General features: G+C 42.2%; 9 protein-coding genes across 9 annotated transcripts; 3 read left to right on the top strand and 6 right to left on the bottom strand.

The window, feature by feature from the left end:
* Positions 1–1,495: 1,495 nt before the first annotated feature.
* On the bottom strand, positions 1,496–3,219 carry BDB00DRAFT_869164 (uncharacterized protein; the record flags this gene model as incomplete). Its single annotated transcript, XM_053126570.1, has 5 exons — positions 1,496–1,982; positions 2,080–2,192; positions 2,278–2,399; positions 2,466–2,878; positions 2,954–3,219. 5 exons carry the CDS (start codon positions 3,217–3,219, stop codon positions 1,496–1,498), a joined length of 1,401 nt encoding a protein of 466 aa, XP_052982845.1.
* A 333-nt stretch (positions 3,220–3,552) lies between these two features.
* Positions 3,553–4,835, bottom strand: BDB00DRAFT_971148 (quinon protein alcohol dehydrogenase-like superfamily). Its single transcript, XM_053129850.1, has 3 exons — positions 4,392–4,835; positions 4,067–4,274; positions 3,553–3,971 (listed from the first exon to the last, which is right to left on the bottom strand). The coding sequence occupies exons 1-3, from the start codon at positions 4,728–4,730 to the stop codon at positions 3,655–3,657; spliced, it is 864 nt and encodes a 287-aa protein (XP_052982846.1). The 5' UTR covers positions 4,731–4,835; the 3' UTR covers positions 3,553–3,654.
* A 232-nt stretch (positions 4,836–5,067) lies between these two features.
* Positions 5,068–6,237, bottom strand: BDB00DRAFT_785346 (quinon protein alcohol dehydrogenase-like superfamily; the record flags this gene model as incomplete). The annotated part of the gene is made up of 3 exons (XM_053120533.1): positions 5,068–5,390; positions 5,500–5,803; positions 5,923–6,237. 3 exons carry the CDS (start codon positions 6,235–6,237, stop codon positions 5,068–5,070), a joined length of 942 nt encoding a protein of 313 aa, XP_052982847.1.
* Positions 6,238–9,351: 3,114 nt separating this feature from the next.
* Positions 9,352–9,831, top strand: BDB00DRAFT_807894 (uncharacterized protein; the record flags this gene model as incomplete). The annotated part of the gene is made up of 2 exons (XM_053122365.1): positions 9,352–9,476; positions 9,554–9,831. Coding segments are annotated over 2 exons (323 nt in total), but the record flags the coding sequence as incomplete, so codon positions are not given.
* On the bottom strand, positions 9,832–11,864 carry BDB00DRAFT_807897 (N-terminal C2 in EEIG1 and EHBP1 proteins-domain-containing protein). The gene is made up of 6 exons (XM_053122366.1): positions 11,696–11,864; positions 11,360–11,606; positions 11,051–11,100; positions 10,782–10,975; positions 10,494–10,576; positions 9,832–10,350 (listed from the first exon to the last, which is right to left on the bottom strand). Exons 1-6 carry the CDS (start codon positions 11,851–11,853, stop codon positions 10,231–10,233), a joined length of 852 nt encoding a protein of 283 aa, XP_052982849.1. The 5' UTR covers positions 11,854–11,864; the 3' UTR covers positions 9,832–10,230.
* Positions 11,865–11,919: 55 nt separating this feature from the next.
* On the top strand, positions 11,920–13,540 carry BDB00DRAFT_807902 (NLI interacting factor-like phosphatase-domain-containing protein). Its single transcript, XM_053122367.1, has 3 exons — positions 11,920–12,996; positions 13,119–13,235; positions 13,327–13,540. Exons 1-3 carry the CDS (start codon positions 12,292–12,294, stop codon positions 13,495–13,497), a joined length of 993 nt encoding a protein of 330 aa, XP_052982850.1. The 5' UTR covers positions 11,920–12,291; the 3' UTR covers positions 13,498–13,540.
* A 703-nt stretch (positions 13,541–14,243) lies between these two features.
* Positions 14,244–15,638, bottom strand: BDB00DRAFT_890924 (calcium-binding protein NCS-1; the record flags this gene model as incomplete). Its single annotated transcript, XM_053128473.1, has 6 exons — positions 14,244–14,603; positions 14,762–14,917; positions 15,006–15,016; positions 15,089–15,306; positions 15,489–15,513; positions 15,575–15,638. The coding sequence occupies 6 exons, from the start codon at positions 15,636–15,638 to the stop codon at positions 14,505–14,507; spliced, it is 573 nt and encodes a 190-aa protein (XP_052982851.1). The 3' UTR covers positions 14,244–14,504.
* A 1,119-nt stretch (positions 15,639–16,757) lies between these two features.
* BDB00DRAFT_881927 (ras family-domain-containing protein) lies at positions 16,758–18,053 on the top strand (the record flags this gene model as incomplete). The annotated part of the gene is made up of 5 exons (XM_053128114.1): positions 16,758–16,797; positions 16,976–17,050; positions 17,197–17,198; positions 17,496–17,623; positions 17,696–18,053. 5 exons carry the CDS (start codon positions 16,758–16,760, stop codon positions 18,051–18,053), a joined length of 603 nt encoding a protein of 200 aa, XP_052982852.1.
* Positions 18,054–18,663: 610 nt separating this feature from the next.
* Positions 18,664–20,332, bottom strand: BDB00DRAFT_758067 (uncharacterized protein; the record flags this gene model as incomplete). The annotated part of the gene is made up of 5 exons (XM_053119028.1): positions 18,664–18,828; positions 18,900–19,313; positions 19,468–19,598; positions 19,740–19,967; positions 20,257–20,332. The coding sequence occupies 5 exons, from the start codon at positions 20,330–20,332 to the stop codon at positions 18,664–18,666; spliced, it is 1,014 nt and encodes a 337-aa protein (XP_052982853.1).
* Positions 20,333–20,356: the final 24 nt, after the last annotated feature.

The raw sequence follows: 20,356 nt of genomic DNA on the forward strand, positions 1-20,356 counted from the left end.
GACAGCCCTTCCTTAGAGTGAAGTGTATTGGTTGTTGCTCCTTCGGGACACTTCCAGTAGTTGATGATCTCGCCCGTTTCTATTCCAGAGCGTGGCACGGAAGATGCTGTGGTCTGATGGCCCAATTTTTTTTATAAAATAAGAAATTGAAGAAAAAAATTTACTTGCACTGGCGCAGTACTATCGCTGAGTGTGGCTTGTAATGCCACTACATCAGTGTGAATGAAAATTTGCGTCTGACTTTGAGTATTCTTAATAAAGGAAACTGACTAGCTTTTCTGGTTCTTTTTTTTACCACTATAAATCCTGGAGTTATTATTATTGCCCGTCAAATAGTTGATTGTGCATCTAAGTTACCTCTACGTTATCGACGAAAGCGATAACAGGCGAGAAAGCCTGGCTCGTCGATATATACGGTGTAATTCCTTGGACTGCTAAATGAAGATCCATCAAGCACAGGACGTCAGAGTTCAGCTTATTCAGCCGCAGGTACTCATGACTTTTCTTTCTCTCGACAGTGCTCTGGATGTTCAAATACGATTGCAAATATCTTCCGATCAGAACAACGATAAGCAATTCCTACTGCTAAATGAAAAGATATGCCTTTAATTTAGTTAGTCATATAATTCTATGACCGGCTCGACTTTATTTTGCTTCTTTTCTACTAGAATTGATTTTATATTCTCATGCATGCCACTGGCACACTCTTTGTACATATATTAATTACCCAACCTAATTAAAAAAATTACTTTTTTAATATGTGTGGCTCAATCCATTTTCATGGATGAATAGCTCAGATTGTCTTGATAGGCTTAATTCTATGTCATATACAGTAGCTTGTTTTCTTCCAACTAGCTCAATTTGATAGTTGTGGTTCGCTTTCATAAAGGGCAGTTAAATTTTACTTCCTACAAGTGTACTTTATCTGCTCCCTATTCCTCCTCTCTCCATCAAGTGGAAGAGTTTTGGTCAAAGATGTTGTTTTTTAAGCTTAATAATATTATCATGGTAAGTATTAGAAGAGGCAGGTTGATTGAGAAGAATCGATTCGACCCCGAGGATGACTGAAGCCGATAAAAGAGTAACTAAGGATGACTGTGTTCGATCAAGCATGCAAAATCGTTTTTTGACGCTTGCCTCAAAATAAAAGTCTTGTAGCAACCTGTTGTAATTTTTTCTATATTTTTTTAGTAGCTTTTCAATGAAATGAAAGCTGATACACATATAACAAAAGCGCAAAATAGGAATGCAAAAATATAAACTCAAAGTTAGCCAAGCAAACATAGTAACGCAAAGTTACTGGGGCAAAATCTCTCGCCGATAACGCAAAACTTCATTCTCATTAATGTATAATTAAATCAAAAACGAGCCTTTGTCGCCTGCCCACCTTCAGCATTGAGCCCCTTCGCTTTACTTCATTGCAAAACTAACGGAGCTTCGTCTCGGCGGCTCGTTAATACAAATAAGTACCCAAGATTTAATGGAACAAAATGCTTTATTTCATTTGTTTATTTTCTTTTGCTGTCGATGGTAGTGATGATGATGATGGTAGCGGTTCTGTCGTTGAGGTAGTAGTATTAATAGCGTTGTTTGGGTCCGCATCTTGAGAGGAAGAAGTTGCTGATGATGATGATGACACTCGTACTCGCTTCCGAGCACTTGCAATCAGTTCTGCAAACTGATCTTTGTATTTTCTATTATGCTCCTCAATGTTCAGTTGCGGAGAATGTGCGCTGTTGCGCACCTGGTTGTAGCCCAGTTCGGCTTCGTTGAGTTGCTGGATCAACGCCCTGGGCTCCTTTGGATGCTCAGCATCCAAGTTGGCGTAGTACAGTGTCACATATTCCTTATGCCGCCAGACAAGTTGTTGTTTATCGCCATGGTCCGGCAAACCCAAGTCCCGTAGTACTTTGCGCAAGTCTCTATCCTTTTGCATATCGTACACTAGCTTAATTGGTTTCTTGCCGTAACGATTAGTGTTTCTGTATATATATAGTTTTTAGAAACGATTGTCAATTGTTCTGTCGAATCCACTACCTTCCTTGTAATTACTATCAAATCGACTGCATGTATACTTACTGTCTTTGATCCCGTCTGCTACTGACCGGCGAGGTAGCTGTTGGTGTTGGCGGTGTTACAGCAGTTACAGGAGAAGAGCTGGCTGGTGACGACGAGGATGAGGCTGGTTGTCTCTTTAGTGAAGATGTCTTTCAGTGTCAGCTTCTTCAAAGTTTCCCTAGTATCCATATCGTTCAATAATATCACACAGTAACGTACCAAAAATTGCCTTGATGCCTGTGGGATAGTACTATCGCCTCTCATGCACCGATCCAAATGTTCGTTGATATGAGCCTGTTTCATGAACTGGCTACATATAGGACATTGCACCTCCGAATCCTCTATACGTGCAACACATGGTTAAATGGTGCGAATTGATAACAACATCCAGTCTTTCAAAAACTCACGCGTTATTCGATCGTGTGTAGGTGCAGTGGCTGCAGCAACAGTAGTAATATTGACGGTTGTAGGTGATGATGTCTGCGGAGCAGGAGGAGGTGATTGTTGTGGTTGTGGCTGTGTTGGAGGAGCTGCTGTTGGTGCTTCTGCTGCTGGCTGCGGTTGTTGTTGTTGTTGGAAATCATCATCGTCAAGAATGATCGGTTCTTTATAGCGTGGTTGTTGTTGGTTTCCAATACGCGCGGATCGTCGACTTGCTGCTGGCGAAGATATAGGTGCTGCTGCTAGTGGGGTCGCCACTCGTCCTTGTGAACGGAGTGGTAACGACTCTTGCTGCTGTTGCTGTTGCTGTGGTGGTGGTGACGGCTCTACACTATTATTGACACCGGCTTGCCCTTGTTCTAAAGCAATCGCAACTTGTCTATTTTACAGTGATCAATAAAGCCGGAAAAAAAACAATTATATATCCCTCCCAATCAATGCAAAAGTCAATTACCTCGCAGCCAAACGCCACGTATTTGCGCATTCATCAAGTACACTATTACGGATCAGCTTTGATTCATCGGCCGGTGCATTGCAACTAGGGCATATGCGTTCCTGTGCTAGTCGACGTCGGATGCAAAGAGCGCAAAAGGAATGGATACACGTCGTTAACTGCATGGGTGTGGTATAGAGATCTTTACATATTGTACAGCGTAAATTTAGATCAAGCTGTTGTAAACTGGTGTTCTTAAAATCAGTCGGATCGTGGATGTCTTCCATTGTTTCAAGTCTATGGAAGAAGTAAAGATACGCGTCCAAAACTTTTTGGGAAGGCGCGCGTCTCCTAATTATCGAGGAACACGAAAAAAAACAGATTTCGACTTCCTCCTCTCTCTTACTCTCCAACAAGTTATGCTGCCCATCGCTATACCACATCAGTCTTGCATAGTACTGCCTTTTATAGTACTGTCTTTGATCCTATGCCATATCTGCAGGGCACACCAAAGAACAGTAACCTTGTGTATGCACTTTTTCACATTAACTACCCATGATCTTCAAACACCAGCGTTCAGGTTGAATGACAACCAGTGAGCGTAGCGACATAGGATGTATCACAAAAGGCATCGACGATGCTTTCTTTTCTGCTTTGCTTCATTATTAGTAAATATACACAGGATATACTGGAAAAAAGGTTTTTCGTAGATCTTTTTAGCATCATCCACCACCAGAACTAGCGGCAGCGGCACCGCGGGTTCGAATTTCGTTTTGTTGCTGAGCAAGCGGGAACTGACTGAATGCCGTGTGCGCTTCAGCCGCAAGTCGTGAGCTCCAAGGAGTTGCCAAAGTCATGTAACCGAGGGACATTTTCGCGTTTGAAATCTTAACGTCCCACTTGAGCTCGCCGGTTATTGCATCTAAACAGTACAACCGTGTGCCACAGCCGATATAGACGGTGGTACTTCCACCTTCCGGATCAACAAGAGCAGATGGGATTTTGTAGCCACCCTTGGGACAGTTAAATCTCCATAGTTCTAAAGTAGAGTATTTTACTTTCTTTAGATCCTTGACACATGATGCACCCTTCGGTAATATGCATGCGACCGGTTTTACTTTCGGGTATTTCTACCTTCACCAGTTTCCGCATTGACTCCTAGACACTTCCCGCCCGTGCATAGGACTACGACAGACTTTTCGGTCAAAGCATGCTCGGTTTCATGATAGTCGGGTGGGGTGTCATCATCGTTTCCTCCCAATAATGGGGCTGGTGTCGTGTGTTGCGGTTTTAGCGTATGGCTCGGGGTGCAGACAACGCCTACTTCTTCATAGCCACATCCCTGCAGATTTGTGTTGGTTTCCCAAGGTAAAAACACATCTTTCGATTAAACCCTTGACGTGGGATTGCGATGAACAACAATAACAACGCGTTCCTTCTTCTTTTTTCCCTTTCTTACCTTCATTTTATTCACCCACAGCTCTTCACCGGTGAGAAGATTTAGGCAAGCTGCTTTGCCGCTCGAAGCAATAACGAGACGGTCCTGATCAGTGATAAACACTGATACGATACCACCCATTGATCCAACAGACCACCGGGACTTGGAACCAGTTGGAAAATCAGCTCGCCAAATCCTGGCACCAGTTTGCTTGTGAACGGCATAGGCCTTTCCGTTTGTTGCGCATATCAGAATATCGTTTCGTGTAAATGATGAAGATGTCGATTGGTTGGCGATAGATTCGCTATCAGAATTTGCATCAAGGGCTGCTTTTTCTTCCTTACTACTGAGCCAAGTCATGACGGAAGAAACAAGGTACAAAAAAACCAAGAAGGGAAAGAAAACCCAGTCATCTCTTTCTCTCGCGCGTTTTTAAAATTAATCGAAACCCCATATACGGCTTAGACCAACTTGGACAAATTGCCTTACTCTTCACATGCACCCTGATCTGTAATGCACGCTTAGCAACCTTTCTAAGCTCAGTGTGTGTTTATGCATACATACATAATCCACTTTAATACAGACAAATAATAATAACAATTGATGGCATTGGCGACTATACTTTTTATTACAACTGAGGATCATCATCTTGGCATATATAGAAACTTTCAGTGCTTCGATATAAAGTACACCCGGTTTAGGCACCAGCACCAGCAACGCTAGCACCAGCATCAGCATAGGCAGCAGTGCGTTCCGTAGACATGATCTGAGCGCTAGGGGATGTGTTAAACGATGTGTGTACTTCAGCAGTAAGGCGCGAGCTCCAGGGCGTTGCCATGGTCATATAATCGAGCCCCGAATGGCTTTTGGATACTCGAACTTGCCATTGGAGTTGACCTGTCATTGCTTCCAAACAATATAAACGAGTACCACAGCCAACATAAACAATTGTGCCTTGCGGATCCACCAGAATCGAAGGTATCTTGTAACCACCTTTGGGACAATCGAATCTCCAAAGTTCTATTATGTTATGAAATTAACATTGTTAGGATACGGCTGTGTATATATGATTTTCTCAATATCGTAGTAACTGGTAGCAAATAAATATCAGTGATGTGCCCTTTTTTACCTTCGCCGCTGCGAACATCGATCCCCATGATATTGCCGCCAGAGCCCACAACTGCAACTGACCTTTGTGGATAGCCTGGCGGCGGACGGTAACCTCCATTGTTATATCCTGGATCACAATGTCCTTGGTTATTGTATCCTGGGTAGTTGTTGTTGTATTCGGGGTTAATGAATCCTGGATTGTTGTACGCTTCTGGGGCATTATATTCTGGTGCACTGTATCTTGGATTATTATAGTTTGAATGCTGGGAGTTAAAAGCTTGACCTGGCGTACAGACGATGGACACCTCTTCATGACCAAATCCCTGGTATCATGCGTCAATGCGCATATGTATATTTAGCTTAACGGATCACAGTACATGGCTTGGAATCACGGGAGTTTAACACATTTCTCTAGTATTTTGCTCCTGGTTTTCTTCCGTACCTTCATCTTATTGACCCAGTTTACAGCGCCTGTGTAAAGGTTCAAGGATGCTGTTTTTCCGCTCGAGCAAATAATAAGATCGTCCTGATCCGTGATAAAAATAGACACAACGCTACCCATCGATCCGACAGAAAATATGGACGATGATCCCTTTGGAAAATCTGCTCGCCAGATACGGGCGCCCGAGTGTTTGTGTACTGCATAAATCTTGCCGTGTGTTGCGCATATCAGTACATCGTTACGGGAGACAGGCGAGGTATACTCTCGTACATCCGTAGATTCGCCGTCTGAATCATGTTTGCTTCCAAAACCCATGTTTTTTATAAAATAAAAGAATAAAAGGGTTTCAAGAGTAAGAGTGAAGAGAGAAAATTGATATATCTAAATGGAAGAAGAGCATAATGCTGATTCTGACTTTTTATACACATATCGGTATTTCTTTACTTTTGTGCTATAAAGCTAATGTGGTTAGTCTCGTCAAATGTGGCTGCGCAGCTTTACTATTTATTTCCATTTAGGGTCGCATAGATTCTTCCTGGCATGCGATCGACAGAGTCATATAGAACGGAAAACGGTTGGAGTGTGGTAGCAGGAACTCTTGTTGTCAGGGATGCTATAATATGGTGGGAAGTAACACTAATACATACAAATCTGGAACTGTGGTGCATCTTATATCGTAAAGCTGCTGTTGCTTCAAGCGAGCTGTCGCAAGTGGCGATATTGGCAACAGCACTATAAAACATGGATTACAGTGCAATAATGTGAATGATGATGGTGATCTATTTGACCAACTTGAACTTTAACGTTATATTACTTCATGCGTCTGAAAGCGATCACTGTAGTACTTGTTGCTCACCAGATATCTTTCGAGATATCTACTATGGTTAAAAAAATACTAGCACAGGTAGATGTTTACGTACGTTTGAATCAAAAATGGTGCTTTGAATCATCAATCGCGCATGCTTGTACAACGTCAAACCCAGTGGGACCCTCATACTTAGCAGCTGCATCAGCCCGCTGACAAATTTTAGGAACTTAAAGTCTTTCCCTTTTTGGCCCTCCTTCTCACTACGCTACAAATTGAGACAAGCTTATTGAATAGCGATAGCATAAAGTACACATAGTACAATTTACTTTATCCGGTTTGTCGTCCGTAAAGTCAGAAACGAGAACAAGAAGCATCGCTGTTTACTGATGATCAACTTGTTGACTTTAATTATTTCAAGTTGGTAATAATGTTTCGACAAACCCCATAATACTAGCTAGTTGAACGATACCATGATTTTTGTTATCTGCTATATATTCTCTAGAAAGCTCTTGTTACAGCCGCTCTGTGTCGGTTTGAGCCACTTACTGTACCTAAGCAGCAACAACTGAGACATAAAATTAGAATAAACATGGAAACAATCAGTGGTTTTCATGATAGTATGGTTTTGGAAAATAAAAAAGGTGAATTGCTGGATCAGACGACCTAATATTTTACGTACTATGTCATGCTCAGAATCTTTCACTTTTATGGTCTGGGAATATTAACTCTTGTCATCATTTGCTATTGTTGCATTCTACCGTTTTTAAGCCAATTACTTATCCATGTATATAATTCTTAGTCTGGCCTTTATGAAAGGAAACAACATAACCAGTCGTCGACAAACGAAAAGTTGATGATACATAGTAAATGAGATGCTCTTGATTTCCCTGAAAAGAACTGGTTTTCAATACCTGGTTTATCCCTGCTGTGTCATAAAAAACACGGGAATCAAACTACACGCTTTGAAATTGGATGTGCCTCGACTGCACAAGGACCCGCTACTCATTTGGTTGATAAGTCGATTGCACAACTCAATATTTGCTTTTATAGAGTCGCCAAAATCTTTCGGCATTTCTGGTGTTACTGTATAGCTTACTACCGAGCTCAGGGCATCAAGAATTGATATAAAAAAAACAAGCACTTAAACATTTCCTTAAATGCTGCAGGTGTATAATAAATGATCAAGGCTGTGTCGCTATGGAAAAAAGACCCCCATGTCCACAGAAAAAGACGTGCGTTACTCTGTTTCTAGTTTTTATTTTTTTTTACGGTTGAAGTGTATATCAGGGATCAGCCATGTGATTTAACACAACAAGGAGAGGTTCGGCATGTTGAAGTTCTTCCGTAAAAATGATGCATAACAGTACACTTTCTCGTATACGACACCAACTTTTATCTTGGTTTGGAGGGCTCGCTGACGCTGTAAAAGTAATGTAGTTTACACTACTGTAGATTCATACAGTGGTCCCGCGCTTTTTGCACCGCTACCTTTCGCAACTTGCAAAACTGTTTTTGATCCACTGCATCTTATCGAAGTATTTCCATGCTTAATATAATCCGCGACGTCAAAGTCAGTTGATGGATGTTGCATGTAACCGGGGTCCTTTGTGTGTAAGCATAGAAGTAAAAAACTATGATTTGTACACACATAATTTTTTGATATCCTATATGTATGCACAACGTAGAAGATCACATAGTAGGTGTTATTATTCCCTTTATATGAAAAGCAACGTATATACGTACAGCATACACTCCTTTGGCTCGGCGCCGGACTGTTTAGCTAGCTGAGCGATCACATGAAGCAAACGTCTTCTTTTTAAAACTCGTGAGAATGTTGAGCGGGCGGGGAGAGGGATGTGCGTATAACTAGTCTTGAAAAAGTTGACCAACTTGTTCAAACTGCTGGCTCTTCCGCTTGAATGCTCCTCCTAAATCCTATCTTCTTGCTCTGCTGTTAGTTTGTTGAATGTTTCAGCCGTTAAGTGAAAAAGAGATAGACGGGTACTCAAAAATACAAAAGGCAAAGGTTGATTGCTTTCATTGAAACATCTGGACTTTTTATTATTTACATTTCTTTGCTGAAACATGCATTTGTGTTTATCTGTGAACAGTCCAGTGTATAGCACCTGACTTGAGCTACAGTAAACCAAAAAATGCAAATCTTCGATGTCTGCAACAATTTCTGAGACTTTCCACTGCTGCGAAAAGAAGGGGACCATTGTAGATAGCTTTATATGATTCCATACAATCCAAGTATATATAATACATCGGTGCTATAGAAACAGATGGATCGATCCACAAACCTCCAGTGGGGTTGAAGTGTATGCACCCTTTGCATATGCTTCACTCATCTCGACAAAACCCCGTTTATGCAACTATAAGCCAAATACTCCTATTGCCACTGCATACATGTGCTTGCTGTGGCAACCGTCGTGCCACCATAGTAATCGGAGCGCCTCGCTTTGATTGGACAGGGGGTACTTTTGAAAATATAAAAAGCTCTTTCCAAAGTCTTCCTTTTACTTTTGCGCGTTTTCCACTACTGTAGAGGTACGATATAGAAAGTGTGTGTCCTGCAAAAGTACTGTACGTTTACGATTTGGCTAACCATGAAGAAACGTAGATGCCTTGTATTGTCTTCTGTGATGGCATTATCACGAAAGTGCCGAAACGATCAGCAACGGAAAAGTTACCAAAGGACAGATTCTTGTATTTCAGCATGCGTTGCGACACTTTCAATATGACGGTACTGAGAACTTTTTTTGCTACGAAAATATTCAGAGACCGATATGAGATCATTTGTATTGACAAAGTATCTTGAAGGTTTGGGTCAGGTCCCACGCGCTTATACATTATATCGAACAGCACGACGTTCAAGTGGGGATGCCCGTGTACGTCGTGGGTCATTTTGAGATCACTGGAAAACGTAGCAAAGATAATCATAACCATTTGATGCGAACGGCGTTGCGAGTCAAATTAGGCGACGACTGCCCAACGCCCACTGTGGACGCAAGTCATTGAGCCAATAAAACGGTCACAGGATATTCTTTCTCCTGTTTATTATTGTTGATGCTATCATAGAACACGTGCGTCATCCAAGCCAAAAAAAAAAAAAGAGAGTTAGGTGTCTGTGTGAATGAGCGGGCACACGTAATCGGGATGTTCTAGTAGGTTAGCTATGTTATGCTATATCAAATTGTCAAAATTGCGCTCAGTTGTTGTATGCATGCAATGCACACGCTGTGTGATGGCACCACATGCCCACCCCAGGAAATGGAAACCACACGGTTGATTGGTCCGTTTTAAGAAGAAATGTCTCAACTCGTTCTTTGTTTCGCATGACGTTGTCATCATCAACAGTATTTATGTCATGCAATCGAGATGCCCAGTGAGAATAAAAGAACAGAGCGTTGGTGTATGGTGAGCGGGGCGGGGCGGGGCGGGAAGGAAACTATTTATACAACAAAAGGGAGAGCGGTGATGTAGAAGAAAAGAAAAATCTAAAAGGATGTCGTCGCTTGAACATTGAAGGCTTTACGGGTGAAGAGTTGCTCAACAAAGTCGGATGGAGATGGATCGTCAGGATTGGAAAAGGGTGTGTTTTGTTTACAGAAATGAGGCTAAAAGAGTTTTAAATCACGCTGCGTGTTAGATACACACAAACAATAAACAACACGCGAAAGAAAGATCAAGTCTCTTCACACGACAAGGACAACAACGGGCTTCACACACACACGTACTGATGCCAGAGGAAAACACTTACAAGAGACATGGCAGAATGAGACTTTCTCAATTGCGGTACGGAAGGATGGAAGCGTCTCCGTTCGGATGTGGTTGCTACGGATTCTAATAGGTCCCATGCCACGGTTAGTGAGAGAGCAAAAGAGAGAGTTAGTGTCACGGTACACATGACGCAAATGATATATACTCCTTGATGGCTCGTCCAACAGCACATCCATTGTCATCATCCAGCAACCCAACTTCCTGCCCCAATCATTTTGCACATGCGTGGCCAGCCTCGAAACAAACAAAAGAAACTCGAAACACTTACCAATGGATCGATCATCAGACGACGGCGATCGGTCGCGTTGCTGTAGTTGATGCTGGTGGTGCTGGTGTAATAAGTGTGAGTTATGCTGCGATTGTTCATTCTGCTGTTGCTGTTGCTGTTGCTGCTGTTGCTGTTGTGGTTGTGGTGATTGTTGGTGGTAGGGTTCTCCAATGGCTGATTTCTGTGATTGGGGTCTACATGAAAAGAGTAGTCATTACGGTTAAATAACAATGCCGAAAGAGAGTTCTCAACGGTTAAATAATACCCACACTTGGAAATTTGTTCCGACGTCGGACTTTGGTTTCATACGAACAGATAACTGTCAAATGTTGCACGAAAATGTCGTCAGGACCTCTTTTTTGAGTAGTAAGAGGGAGGGGAGAGAGAGGGAAGGGTGGGGTTGTTATTAGGGAGACTAGTACATGCTAAAGAGGATATGTGTAGTAAAGGAGGAGGGAAGGTCAGGTGTATGGGCCAAGATAGAGATAGGCAGTAGATAGAAACGGGAGGGGGGGGAGAGGGGAGAAACGAGGAGATATCTGACTATGCAAGTTAGATGGGCTACCATTGCTACTTACCTTGACGGTAGAATTGAATTTGGATTGGTCTAAAAGATATCGACGAGTCGTAACGCCCGAGTCCGCATATTCAGACAAGTTGATGGTCAAGCTGCCAATTGAATGTGTTTCCTTGCCTCCACTGAGCTCTTGGAATATCTCCAACTTTAGCTCACATGCGCCCAAGACATGCTGTTTGTTGATAACGAGTTGTGCCATGGTGTTGATGGGATGATTCCAGAATATGCAATGGTCATTGATGGGCGCTCTAAAGATAAAAAAGTTATACACACCGAACGACGTTGTTGTCAATGACTCATTCATGGACGCAAACAGACGAGCAGTACTTTTTTATACCTTTCGGTCATTCCACTCGCATGCGAAGCATTCTTTATCCGCCACTTTGCATAGTATAGTCCACTGACTAATGGCACATTGGCGAGATCTCGTATTAATAGGCTGATTTCAAAGTCGAGTTTACGGTGTTTGGAAATAAAAAAGTGCAGTAACGGCATAGTGTTGTGTAAAGAGAGAGAGAGAGAGAGAGAGAGAAAAAGAGAGTCCTGCTGCTGAGCGGGGGAACCACAGCATTATTTCCCGCAAAAAGCTTGGGCTGTTGTTGTTGTTGCTGCTGCGCTGCCTTGGCTAAGCTGGGCCTGCTGAGGGTGGGGGGTGAAGCGTCGAAAACCCCCCACTCCCCCATTTTGGGTGTTTTTGCTGTTTTCCCTTTTTTCTTGAGGCCTTGAGAAAAACCAACAACAACAACAACAAGCTTATAGCAGGTGGGCCTTTCAAAGCAGGCAATTATTATCGCTTCTATCAAACACACTTTAGACTTTTTCAAACAGTGCTTTCTTTTTCTTTTTCCGGTCTCCTCCCTATTTTCCTTTTGTTTTTTTTCTTTTTTGTTTTTTCGCCTTTTCCTTTTTACTCTGGTCCTATCGATTGGGTGCATGTTGTCCATTCTACCTTCGTCTACTACTACTACTGCTGCTGCTGCTGCTACAACCACCACCACCACCACCACCACCACTACTACTACTGCAACGACTGCTACTACGATTAAACCTACACAAAGTCAACATTCGTCACCACTAACACCGAGTTTTGCATCAACTTCATCCAACAACACTAGCATGTCGTCCTCCATATCTTCCACGGCTTCGGCCACACCCACCGGAATCTCGTCCTTACGGCGACGAAGAAGCAGTCGACTTTTCTTTTCACACTTGTTCCAATATTTTGCTTTGGTCTATGAATACATTTGCTCCATTTTCCACATGCGGCAGAAACGGATTGAGCCAGCACCACCGTCAACAACAAAGCGGTCCTCTTCTCCTAGCAGTACCACCTTTATCTCCTCCTCTTCTTCTTCTTCCTCTGTCTCCCCTACGTCTCCTCTTTTCCAGCAGCAGCAACGTATTAACACCAACAACAATCCATCGAAAAAGATTGCAGCACTACAATATTACAAGGGTAAAACACTCGTACTGGATCTAGACGAAACGCTGGTACATTCTGTTCGACTAGGCTCTTATGCGGCTCGCCACACAGTCAGCACGTCCATCAAACGCAAAAAGATCGAAGTGCAGGACGAGAAACAGAGCTTGCTCTATGAAGTTTACAAACGGCCGCACGTGGATTTTTTTCTGAAAACGGTACGCTCACTTTTTCTTTTGTTGGGGTCATACGAGCGATGGAAAAGAGATAGACCAAGTAGTATAGAGAAGGAACTGATAGACAGACATCTCTCTCTCTCTCTCTCTCTCTTTTTGTACAGATAAGTCAATGGTACAAGGTGGTCATCTTCACCGCGTCAATGGCTGAATACGCCGACCCCGTGATTGACTGGCTGGACCAGGATCATAACGTGATTTCACAACGCTACTTTCGGCAGGTACAACTTGTAGCAGCAGCAGAAAACCCTATCTTTTTTGTGTGTGTGGATTTGAAAGAAAGTAAACTAAAAGAAAGAATGATGCTTCTAGTCCTGCATCGTCCGGAATGGAAACTTTGTAAAGGACATTTCACTCGCAGAACCTGATCTAGCCAAAGTGTGTCTTGTGGATAACAGCAATGCTGCCTTTGGTTTGTTCCAAGGTAATGGTTTATTCTGGATGGCTGGTTTATCGGTCTTTTGGAGAGAGACTCAGAACTAATGCGGTCTATGTAATACAATAGAAAACGGCATACCTTGCCCTGGATGGATATCCAACCCGAATGACGAGTGTCTTTTGGACCTGTTACCGCTGTTGGATGCATTACGCTTTACCGCAGATGTTCGGAGTGTTCTGCGGCTGCGGCTCATGGGCGTTTCGTAACGACATATATACGAGATACATATATGAAATATACCATGCTTCTTTTTCTCTTACCTCTCAACCCTCTTACCTACTATTATACTACCCTACAACAACAGTAACAGTAACAACCAACGCCACGCATACATACATACATCTCCCCACTTGCCTTTATTACCAACTAGTACTATCACTATCTCCACATTCTTCGTCGTCATGTTGTTGTGTATATAAGATGCGTATGTGTGTGATTATAAACAAACCTGGACTTTTTACGCTCCTTTTGTTATGTAGTGTCATCATCTATCGTAAAGCAGAACGCCACAATTCTTCGTTTAGTTGTTATTGTTATTGTTATTGTCAGAATTTATAGGGGGGATTTACATTCTATTGAATTCAACTACTGCTAAATAACTATGAAACAGGCAGAACCCTTAAGTTACAAACAGGTTTAGAGGAAAGCCCTCCCATAATTGGTGTAACAAACAGTGGGAGGTCCCAACAGCCTTTGTTACACGTTTTTACATATATAAACCTTGCTCCGCCCCGCCATTTGCGCCGAAAACACCATTCACGGTATATCTAATCACTGCACATTTTCCCCAAAGAGACAACTTTACAGAACGTATCATGGTTGTATATTTTATATCATGTTTAAATGGGTTGTCTTGACTTGCAACGTGGGTGCGCGTATACAGCAGCAGCAGCAGCAGCAGCAGCAAGATGGATATGTAATGTTGTTTCTCTTTGACGAAAGAAAAAAAAAGTGTGTGGGACGATGAGATGGGATAGTAACGTAGTGTTTAGGTGGACAAGATAAGAGGGTGTGGGGGCGAATAAAGAATGAGAGAGAAAGAGAGAGATGGCTAGACTAGACCATCGTACAAGTTCAGTGCTTGGACAATGGTAGGGTCCTTTTTCGATCCTTCTCTAAATTCCTCCATCGTTAAACGGCCATCCCGATCCTATTAATAATAATCATAGTGGTGGTAATAAGGCCCAGATATATATAGTCAACCCAAAAAGAGAGAAAAAAAAAGTCAGCGCCCGTTTTTCCATCACAATGGGCTTTGGCCCCCAATTCAAACCTCCCAAGCCCACAGAGGACACCAGAAAAACGAACCTGATCCATCATGTCGAAAATCTTGCTGACTCTCTTTTCCGGCGTGTCTTCATCCGCTGGCAGCTTTACCATGCTGCCGACCATCTTGTAGATAGCATCGACAATATGTAACATTTCGCCTTGTGATATGTATCCGTCATTATCGATATCGTAGAGCTAGAGAAAATTTCATGCAACTTTAACACACTTTTTTCTTGACATCATTTCTCTCTCTCTCTCTCTCTCTCTATATATATATATATACCTGAAATGCCCCTATCATACATTCTTGTTTGAGTATAATTACAACAACAACAGTTTTGTAAACGGGAGGGAAAATGGACTTACACAATAGCTTTTCATCAACTCTTCCTCGACTGGTTATAGACAATGCACATATAAACTCTTTGAAATCAATCGTCCCGTTCTTGTCGCCGTCAAATACATTGAACACATAGTCGGCAAACCGCGAAGGGTCACCGAACGGGAAAAACTGCTTGTAGATCTTTTGGAACTCGGTCTTGTCCAGTTGGCCCGACGGACAGTCTTTCAAGAAGCCTTTGTACCTGGTGTTTTCATAATGGCGTGTCCATTCAGTTATTGGAAGGTTGAGGAATGTCAATATACCCACGCACTTGTAAAAGTACGGTTTGCGCTTCTACCCCTTACCTCCCTCTTCTCCTACTCTTGCTCTGTCATTCCTTCCCAAAACTCCCCCTTTACTTCAAAAAAAAAACTATGCTCTTACCATTGTTGCAGCTCCTTCTTATCAACTGTGTATGCGTGCGTTTTTAATACTTTTTGAATTCAATTGTAAAGAATTCCTTGACTTACAGTAAGTGCATTTCTGAAGGTCGTGCAGTTGCTCGGGGCTCAATTTACTCTGAGCTTTACCCATGACGAAACCCGTTAAATTCGTTAAAGTGAAAGATAAAGAGAGTTGTGTGTGGTTGCTGAAAGCAAAAAAAAAAAACAAAGTGAGAGAAAGCACTAGCTCACAAAGAAATGGGAGAGAGAGAAAGAAAAAGAAGAAGTGGGTTGCGAGCGGATGCGGCTGTTTAAAACCTTTAGGTGATATGTGTGTAAAGTGAGTGCAGGCTTAATTGACTGCGTTTTTGGGGGGGTGCGGGATGGGTCGATGCGTGGTTGTTGTTGTTGGGGGGGATGTGGAAAGGGATGTCCATCAGCCCGACTGCTGTTGTTTCCCGAGATTGCAGTGCACATCAGTACCGTGACGGCCGGAAGCATAGCTGGAAATAATATCAGCGCTGCTGCTGCTGCTTTCTTTCTCTCTCTTCCTTTGCAACTCCCTCTATCTTTTCGTGCTTTTTTTTTTACACTCCTTTCTCCTACTCTCTTTTTTTTTTTTCTCTCTCATTAATTGCTAGAATCCTCCACCTTTTTTTGTTGCGTTCGAGGCATTTAAAAGCTTGAAAAAAAAAGAAACACAAAAAAAGCCAACAACAACAACGGTACGTTTAATTCTTCTTTTTTTTTATTTTTCTTGCAATTATGAGTGTGATGAAGGTCAGCGACTTCTTTCTCTCTCTCTATGCAAAACTTTGCAATGAAAAAAAAAGGACAACCAATGTGACTTTGGTCATCACACACACACACACATACACAGTGTGTCTCTCTTTCTCGGTTTTTTTTTGCGTGGGTCGCTTATCGTTTCGTAACCCGTTCGACAAAAGAGCCACGTTTTTCCGAGCTGACCTGTTCTTTGCCACGTGTTGTACAGTTGCTGTTTTAGCACTGCTGGCGTTCTTTTCGATCACCCCCGGAAGAGAGAGAGACAGAGGGGAGCAGGCAAAACAGACAACAATAAAAGAAATTTCTAACATTGTGTAATAATATCCTTTGTAGTTATTGAACAAAAGAAGAGCGACACACCCTTTCCCGATATACCACATCATACACGTATCTCTATTCCTTCCCTTCTATCTCCCTCTCTATCTCTCCTACTTTTTTAATCCCCAACTCCCTTCCATAGAAACATTACAAATCCTATTTAGACATGATGCTCTATAAATTAGTCGTACTTGGAGATGGTGGTGGTAAGTTTGAACATAACGCCTGGGTTCCTTTAAAGTAATATACCCTTCTTGAAAAAAAAAACAATTGACATTTTTTCTTTTTCTTTTTTCTATATCGAAATAGTCGGCAAAGTAAGTATGAGACCTTTACCTGAAAAAGTTACATGAGAAAGCCGGTTGGACGAACCCGAACAAAAAGACAACAGTAACCCTAACAAATTGATGCATAATCAGACCGCCTTAACAATCCAGCTTTGTCTTAACCACTTTGTCGGTATGTCATTCTTTTTTTTTTCATGATTTGCGATCCAGAGTGATTCACAGTGAAGCGCCAGCAATCCATCAATATCAAATTATATCAACCATTTGTATCAATAAACTCATTCTTATCTTTTTCTTTTTTTATATATATATATTTAGAGGTATGGATCTAGTTTATCCATGTTGGATGAGAGGAGGAGGAGAGCCAGAAACTTTGTTAGGGAGGGAGGCGTCCTATATAGAAACTCTTGCTTTGGTGCCCTTGGTGTTTACTACATGACAACCGTTGTCATCATGGCAACACATATACTGCCATGGCAACAAATTCGTGTAAAAAAAAGCTTATATGGGACGCCTTACAGAATACATTGAAAATATATAACAGGGATAACTTATTCTTTTTTTGGAAATACGCGACACACACACACACACATATATATATATACATATAATAATAGACATACGATCCGACGATCGAAGACTCGTACCGCAAGCAGGTCGTGATTGACGATCAACCATGCATTTTGGAAGTCTTGGATACTGCTGGCCAGGAAGAATATACTGCGCTGAGAGATCAGTGGATCAGGTAAAAAAAAAACATAAACCAGTTGTCTAGTAAATACTTTGATATTTAAAGTTGAAACTTGAAAAACTGTAGAGACGGTGAAGGTTTCTTGCTCGTGTACTCTATCACATCCCGCTCAACATTTGAACGCATCGAACGGTTCCGTGACCAAATTTTCCGTGTGAAAGACGTGGACGATGTACCGTTAATGTTGGTCGGCAACAAATGTGACAAGGTGACAGAACGAGAGGTGACGCGTGAAGAAGGATATGCCATGGCCAAACGATTGGCTTGTGACTTTATTGAAACCTCGGCCAAGACATGTGTCAACGTCGAACGATCGTTTTATCAGGTCGTCAAAGTCATTCGTGCGCAGCGCGAAGGGTTGAATACAAGCCCGAAGCATAAGAAGGCTAAAAAGGAAAAGAAGACAAAGTGTTCAATCCTGTAATTCTGATTTAATTTCTCTCCCCTACTACACTCACTCTTTTACCTTTTTCTTTATCATTACTACTATTACTACTGTGTTTTTTTTTCTTCCTTATTATCCTTATAAACAACCGATTTTCTTATATGCCACACACACACTCGTCCCAACCACTTTGCCATTTACACGCACTCCGCCCCACCCTTTTTTTTGTTAGTTAGAAAAAAATATTAAGCAAAGAGTTATTTCGATTTTTTTTAACTAGACAAAAAAAGAAAACTGATCAACTCGTTGTTGTTGATGGTGATGAGGGAGAGTAGCTCATACCACAGATGTTTTAGGTATGTGAGATTCTGTACGAAAGAGAGAAGGTGTGTATAAGGAAGAGAGATAAGTGAGTGAATAGAGAATAGTAGTAAATGTGTAAGGGAAGAAAAGGAAAAAGTTAGTTCTTGTTTCGAGGTTATTGAGAGGAAGGGGAAAAAAGAGACGGTATACGAAAGAAAAATGATGGGAGAAGATAGAGAGGTGGGAGGGTTTGTGAGCATATGGTACTATCATTAAGGAAAATAATAATAATAATAATAATAATAGAAAATAAAAGTAATAATAATTTTTGGGTTGCTTGTTTCGTTTAGACGGCCATAACAAGGTTCTTGACGCCCTTGGGAGTCGTGTCATCATTCAGATGCTTCGAGTTGTATCGCAAGGCAGACATGAGGTTGCTTGCGCTTGATTCTTCGGGGATGTTGAAAACACTCGTATTGGCGTTCTGGATGATCTTGACCGAGTTTTTGATCTAATTTATCATAAAAGGAGAGGTTAATGTTTTTTTTTTTGATGGAAAACACATCAAGCCTTCACACGTACATTGATGGGCGAGCTTTTGGAAAAGACACCGTTGGGATCAATGTGATCATATAGAATGATCGACACAACCATGACCTTTAAGCAAAAGCCAACCAATTCGGCCGACAGCGTCCGTTTCTTGCTGACAGTCTGGAAACAAGCAGCCCATAATGCGGTCAAGCAATCACCGACACTGCGCTGCAGACGGTTGTGGGTGACATACTCGGTGGTGGTGTCGATCACACACTTGAGCATCGGTGTAGGATAGGCAATGAACAACGAGATTCGGTTCGCTTGGTCATCCTCGACCATGGCACTTTTTAGATCCGACATGCTCTCGCCATCGTCCGCCATGGATTGTCGACCCGTATAGCGACCGCGTTGTAACATTCGACGATAGTAGGAGAAATCGTTTTGCAGGGTTGGATTGCGCATCTAAGATGATCACTTTTTTTTTTAGTGCTGGTGTCAGACTAGAACCGTCCATCGAGTAGCAAGTAGTAGCAAGTAGTAGTGTGGTGGTGGTGGTGGTGGCAGAATAATTAATTAAACCCTGGTGTTACCCCAAATTATTCTCTGTTTGATTTACCTTGAGATGGTCGAATTCAAACACAAAGTCGAGAATATCGGCAAACAGCTTGGTCAAGCCCTGATGTTTTTCGAGATTCTTGCTCACTTCACCTTGACAGAGTACATTCAATAGCCGTGGCACACCTTCACCTGTATCACATACCACATCGTTGCCGTTAATTAAATTATTTGGAGGGGGGAGTGACACAAGATAGTCCCTCTCCCCCCAAGTCTTTTTAGAGCACTCCCCACACCACCACCAATCAACCCCCCCAATTTAGTAAATCTTACGCAGATCTGAGGAATAGCCGTAAATCTCGCGCAACATGTCCACAATGGGTAGAACAGCTCGCCAGGCAATGTCTTCGTTCTCTTGGGTGGGTGAAGCGATGGCTGTGCGCACCTCCGTGGAGGCCGATGTGTAGTTGCGCAAAGAGGTCAACAGGCTTGGCCCTGGCTGGACCAGCAGCGCAGAGAGTTCCTCGTACAGTTGGCTTTCTTCGGTGGATACGGTCGTGTCTATTGTTGTTGTTGTTTGATATAGGCTGTGTTGTCAGATCGGTATATGCATCGTCATCCTCTTTCACTCCAGTAAAACCAACCGTCCTTCTCCTCCTCCTACTACAGACTCCCTTCTCTCTCTCTCTCTCTCTCTCTCTCCCTTAAAAAAAATAATGTCTTCTTCTCCACACCATATTATCACAAACATATCATCCATCCATCTTGAATATATGAAAAAAAGATCATCCAACATCCTTGAATAACGAACAGCCCCCCCCCCCTGAAAAACACAAAAAACCTTGCTTACTTTCAATGTCAAAACTAATCTCAGGAACCATCATTTCGCCTCCGCGTAGACTCAAGCTCGATAATATTTGTCCCATTTTTTTTTCTTTGGTTGCTCTCTC

The sequence above is a fragment of the Zychaea mexicana genome (genome assembly GCF_025766255.1).
Source record: "Zychaea mexicana strain RSA 1403 chromosome Unknown BDB00scaffold_13, whole genome shotgun sequence".
In the NCBI taxonomy this organism is placed as follows: domain Eukaryota; kingdom Fungi; phylum Mucoromycota; class Mucoromycetes; order Mucorales; family Lichtheimiaceae; genus Zychaea; species Zychaea mexicana.

Coding starts and splice junctions, on each gene's coding strand:
- BDB00DRAFT_971148 (XM_053129850.1), bottom strand. CDS start 4,730: ATGACTTGGCTCAGTAGTAAGGAAGAAAAAGCAGCCCTTGATGCAAAT. Junction 4,275..4,391: donor TGTGGGTGAATAAAATGAAG/GTAAGAAAGGGA, acceptor ACAAATCTGCAG/GGATGTGGCTATGAAGAAGT. Junction 3,972..4,066: donor CAATGCGGAAACTGGTGAAG/GTAGAAATACCC, acceptor ACTCTACTTTAG/AACTATGGAGATTTAACTGT.
- BDB00DRAFT_807897 (XM_053122366.1), bottom strand. CDS start 11,853: ATGCCGTTACTGCACTTTTTTATTTCCAAACACCGTAAACTCGACTTT. Junction 11,607..11,695: donor GCGAGTGGAATGACCGAAAG/GTATAAAAAAGT, acceptor TTTTATCTTTAG/AGCGCCCATCAATGACCATT. Junction 10,351..10,493: donor CTCATTCTGCCATGTCTCTT/GTAAGTGTTTTC, acceptor AAACTCTTTTAG/CCTCATTTCTGTAAACAAAA.
- BDB00DRAFT_807902 (XM_053122367.1), top strand. CDS start 12,292: ATGTTGTCCATTCTACCTTCGTCTACTACTACTACTGCTGCTGCTGCT. Junction 12,997..13,118: donor TGGATTTTTTTCTGAAAACG/GTACGCTCACTT, acceptor CTTTTTGTACAG/ATAAGTCAATGGTACAAGGT. Junction 13,236..13,326: donor CACAACGCTACTTTCGGCAG/GTACAACTTGTA, acceptor TGATGCTTCTAG/TCCTGCATCGTCCGGAATGG.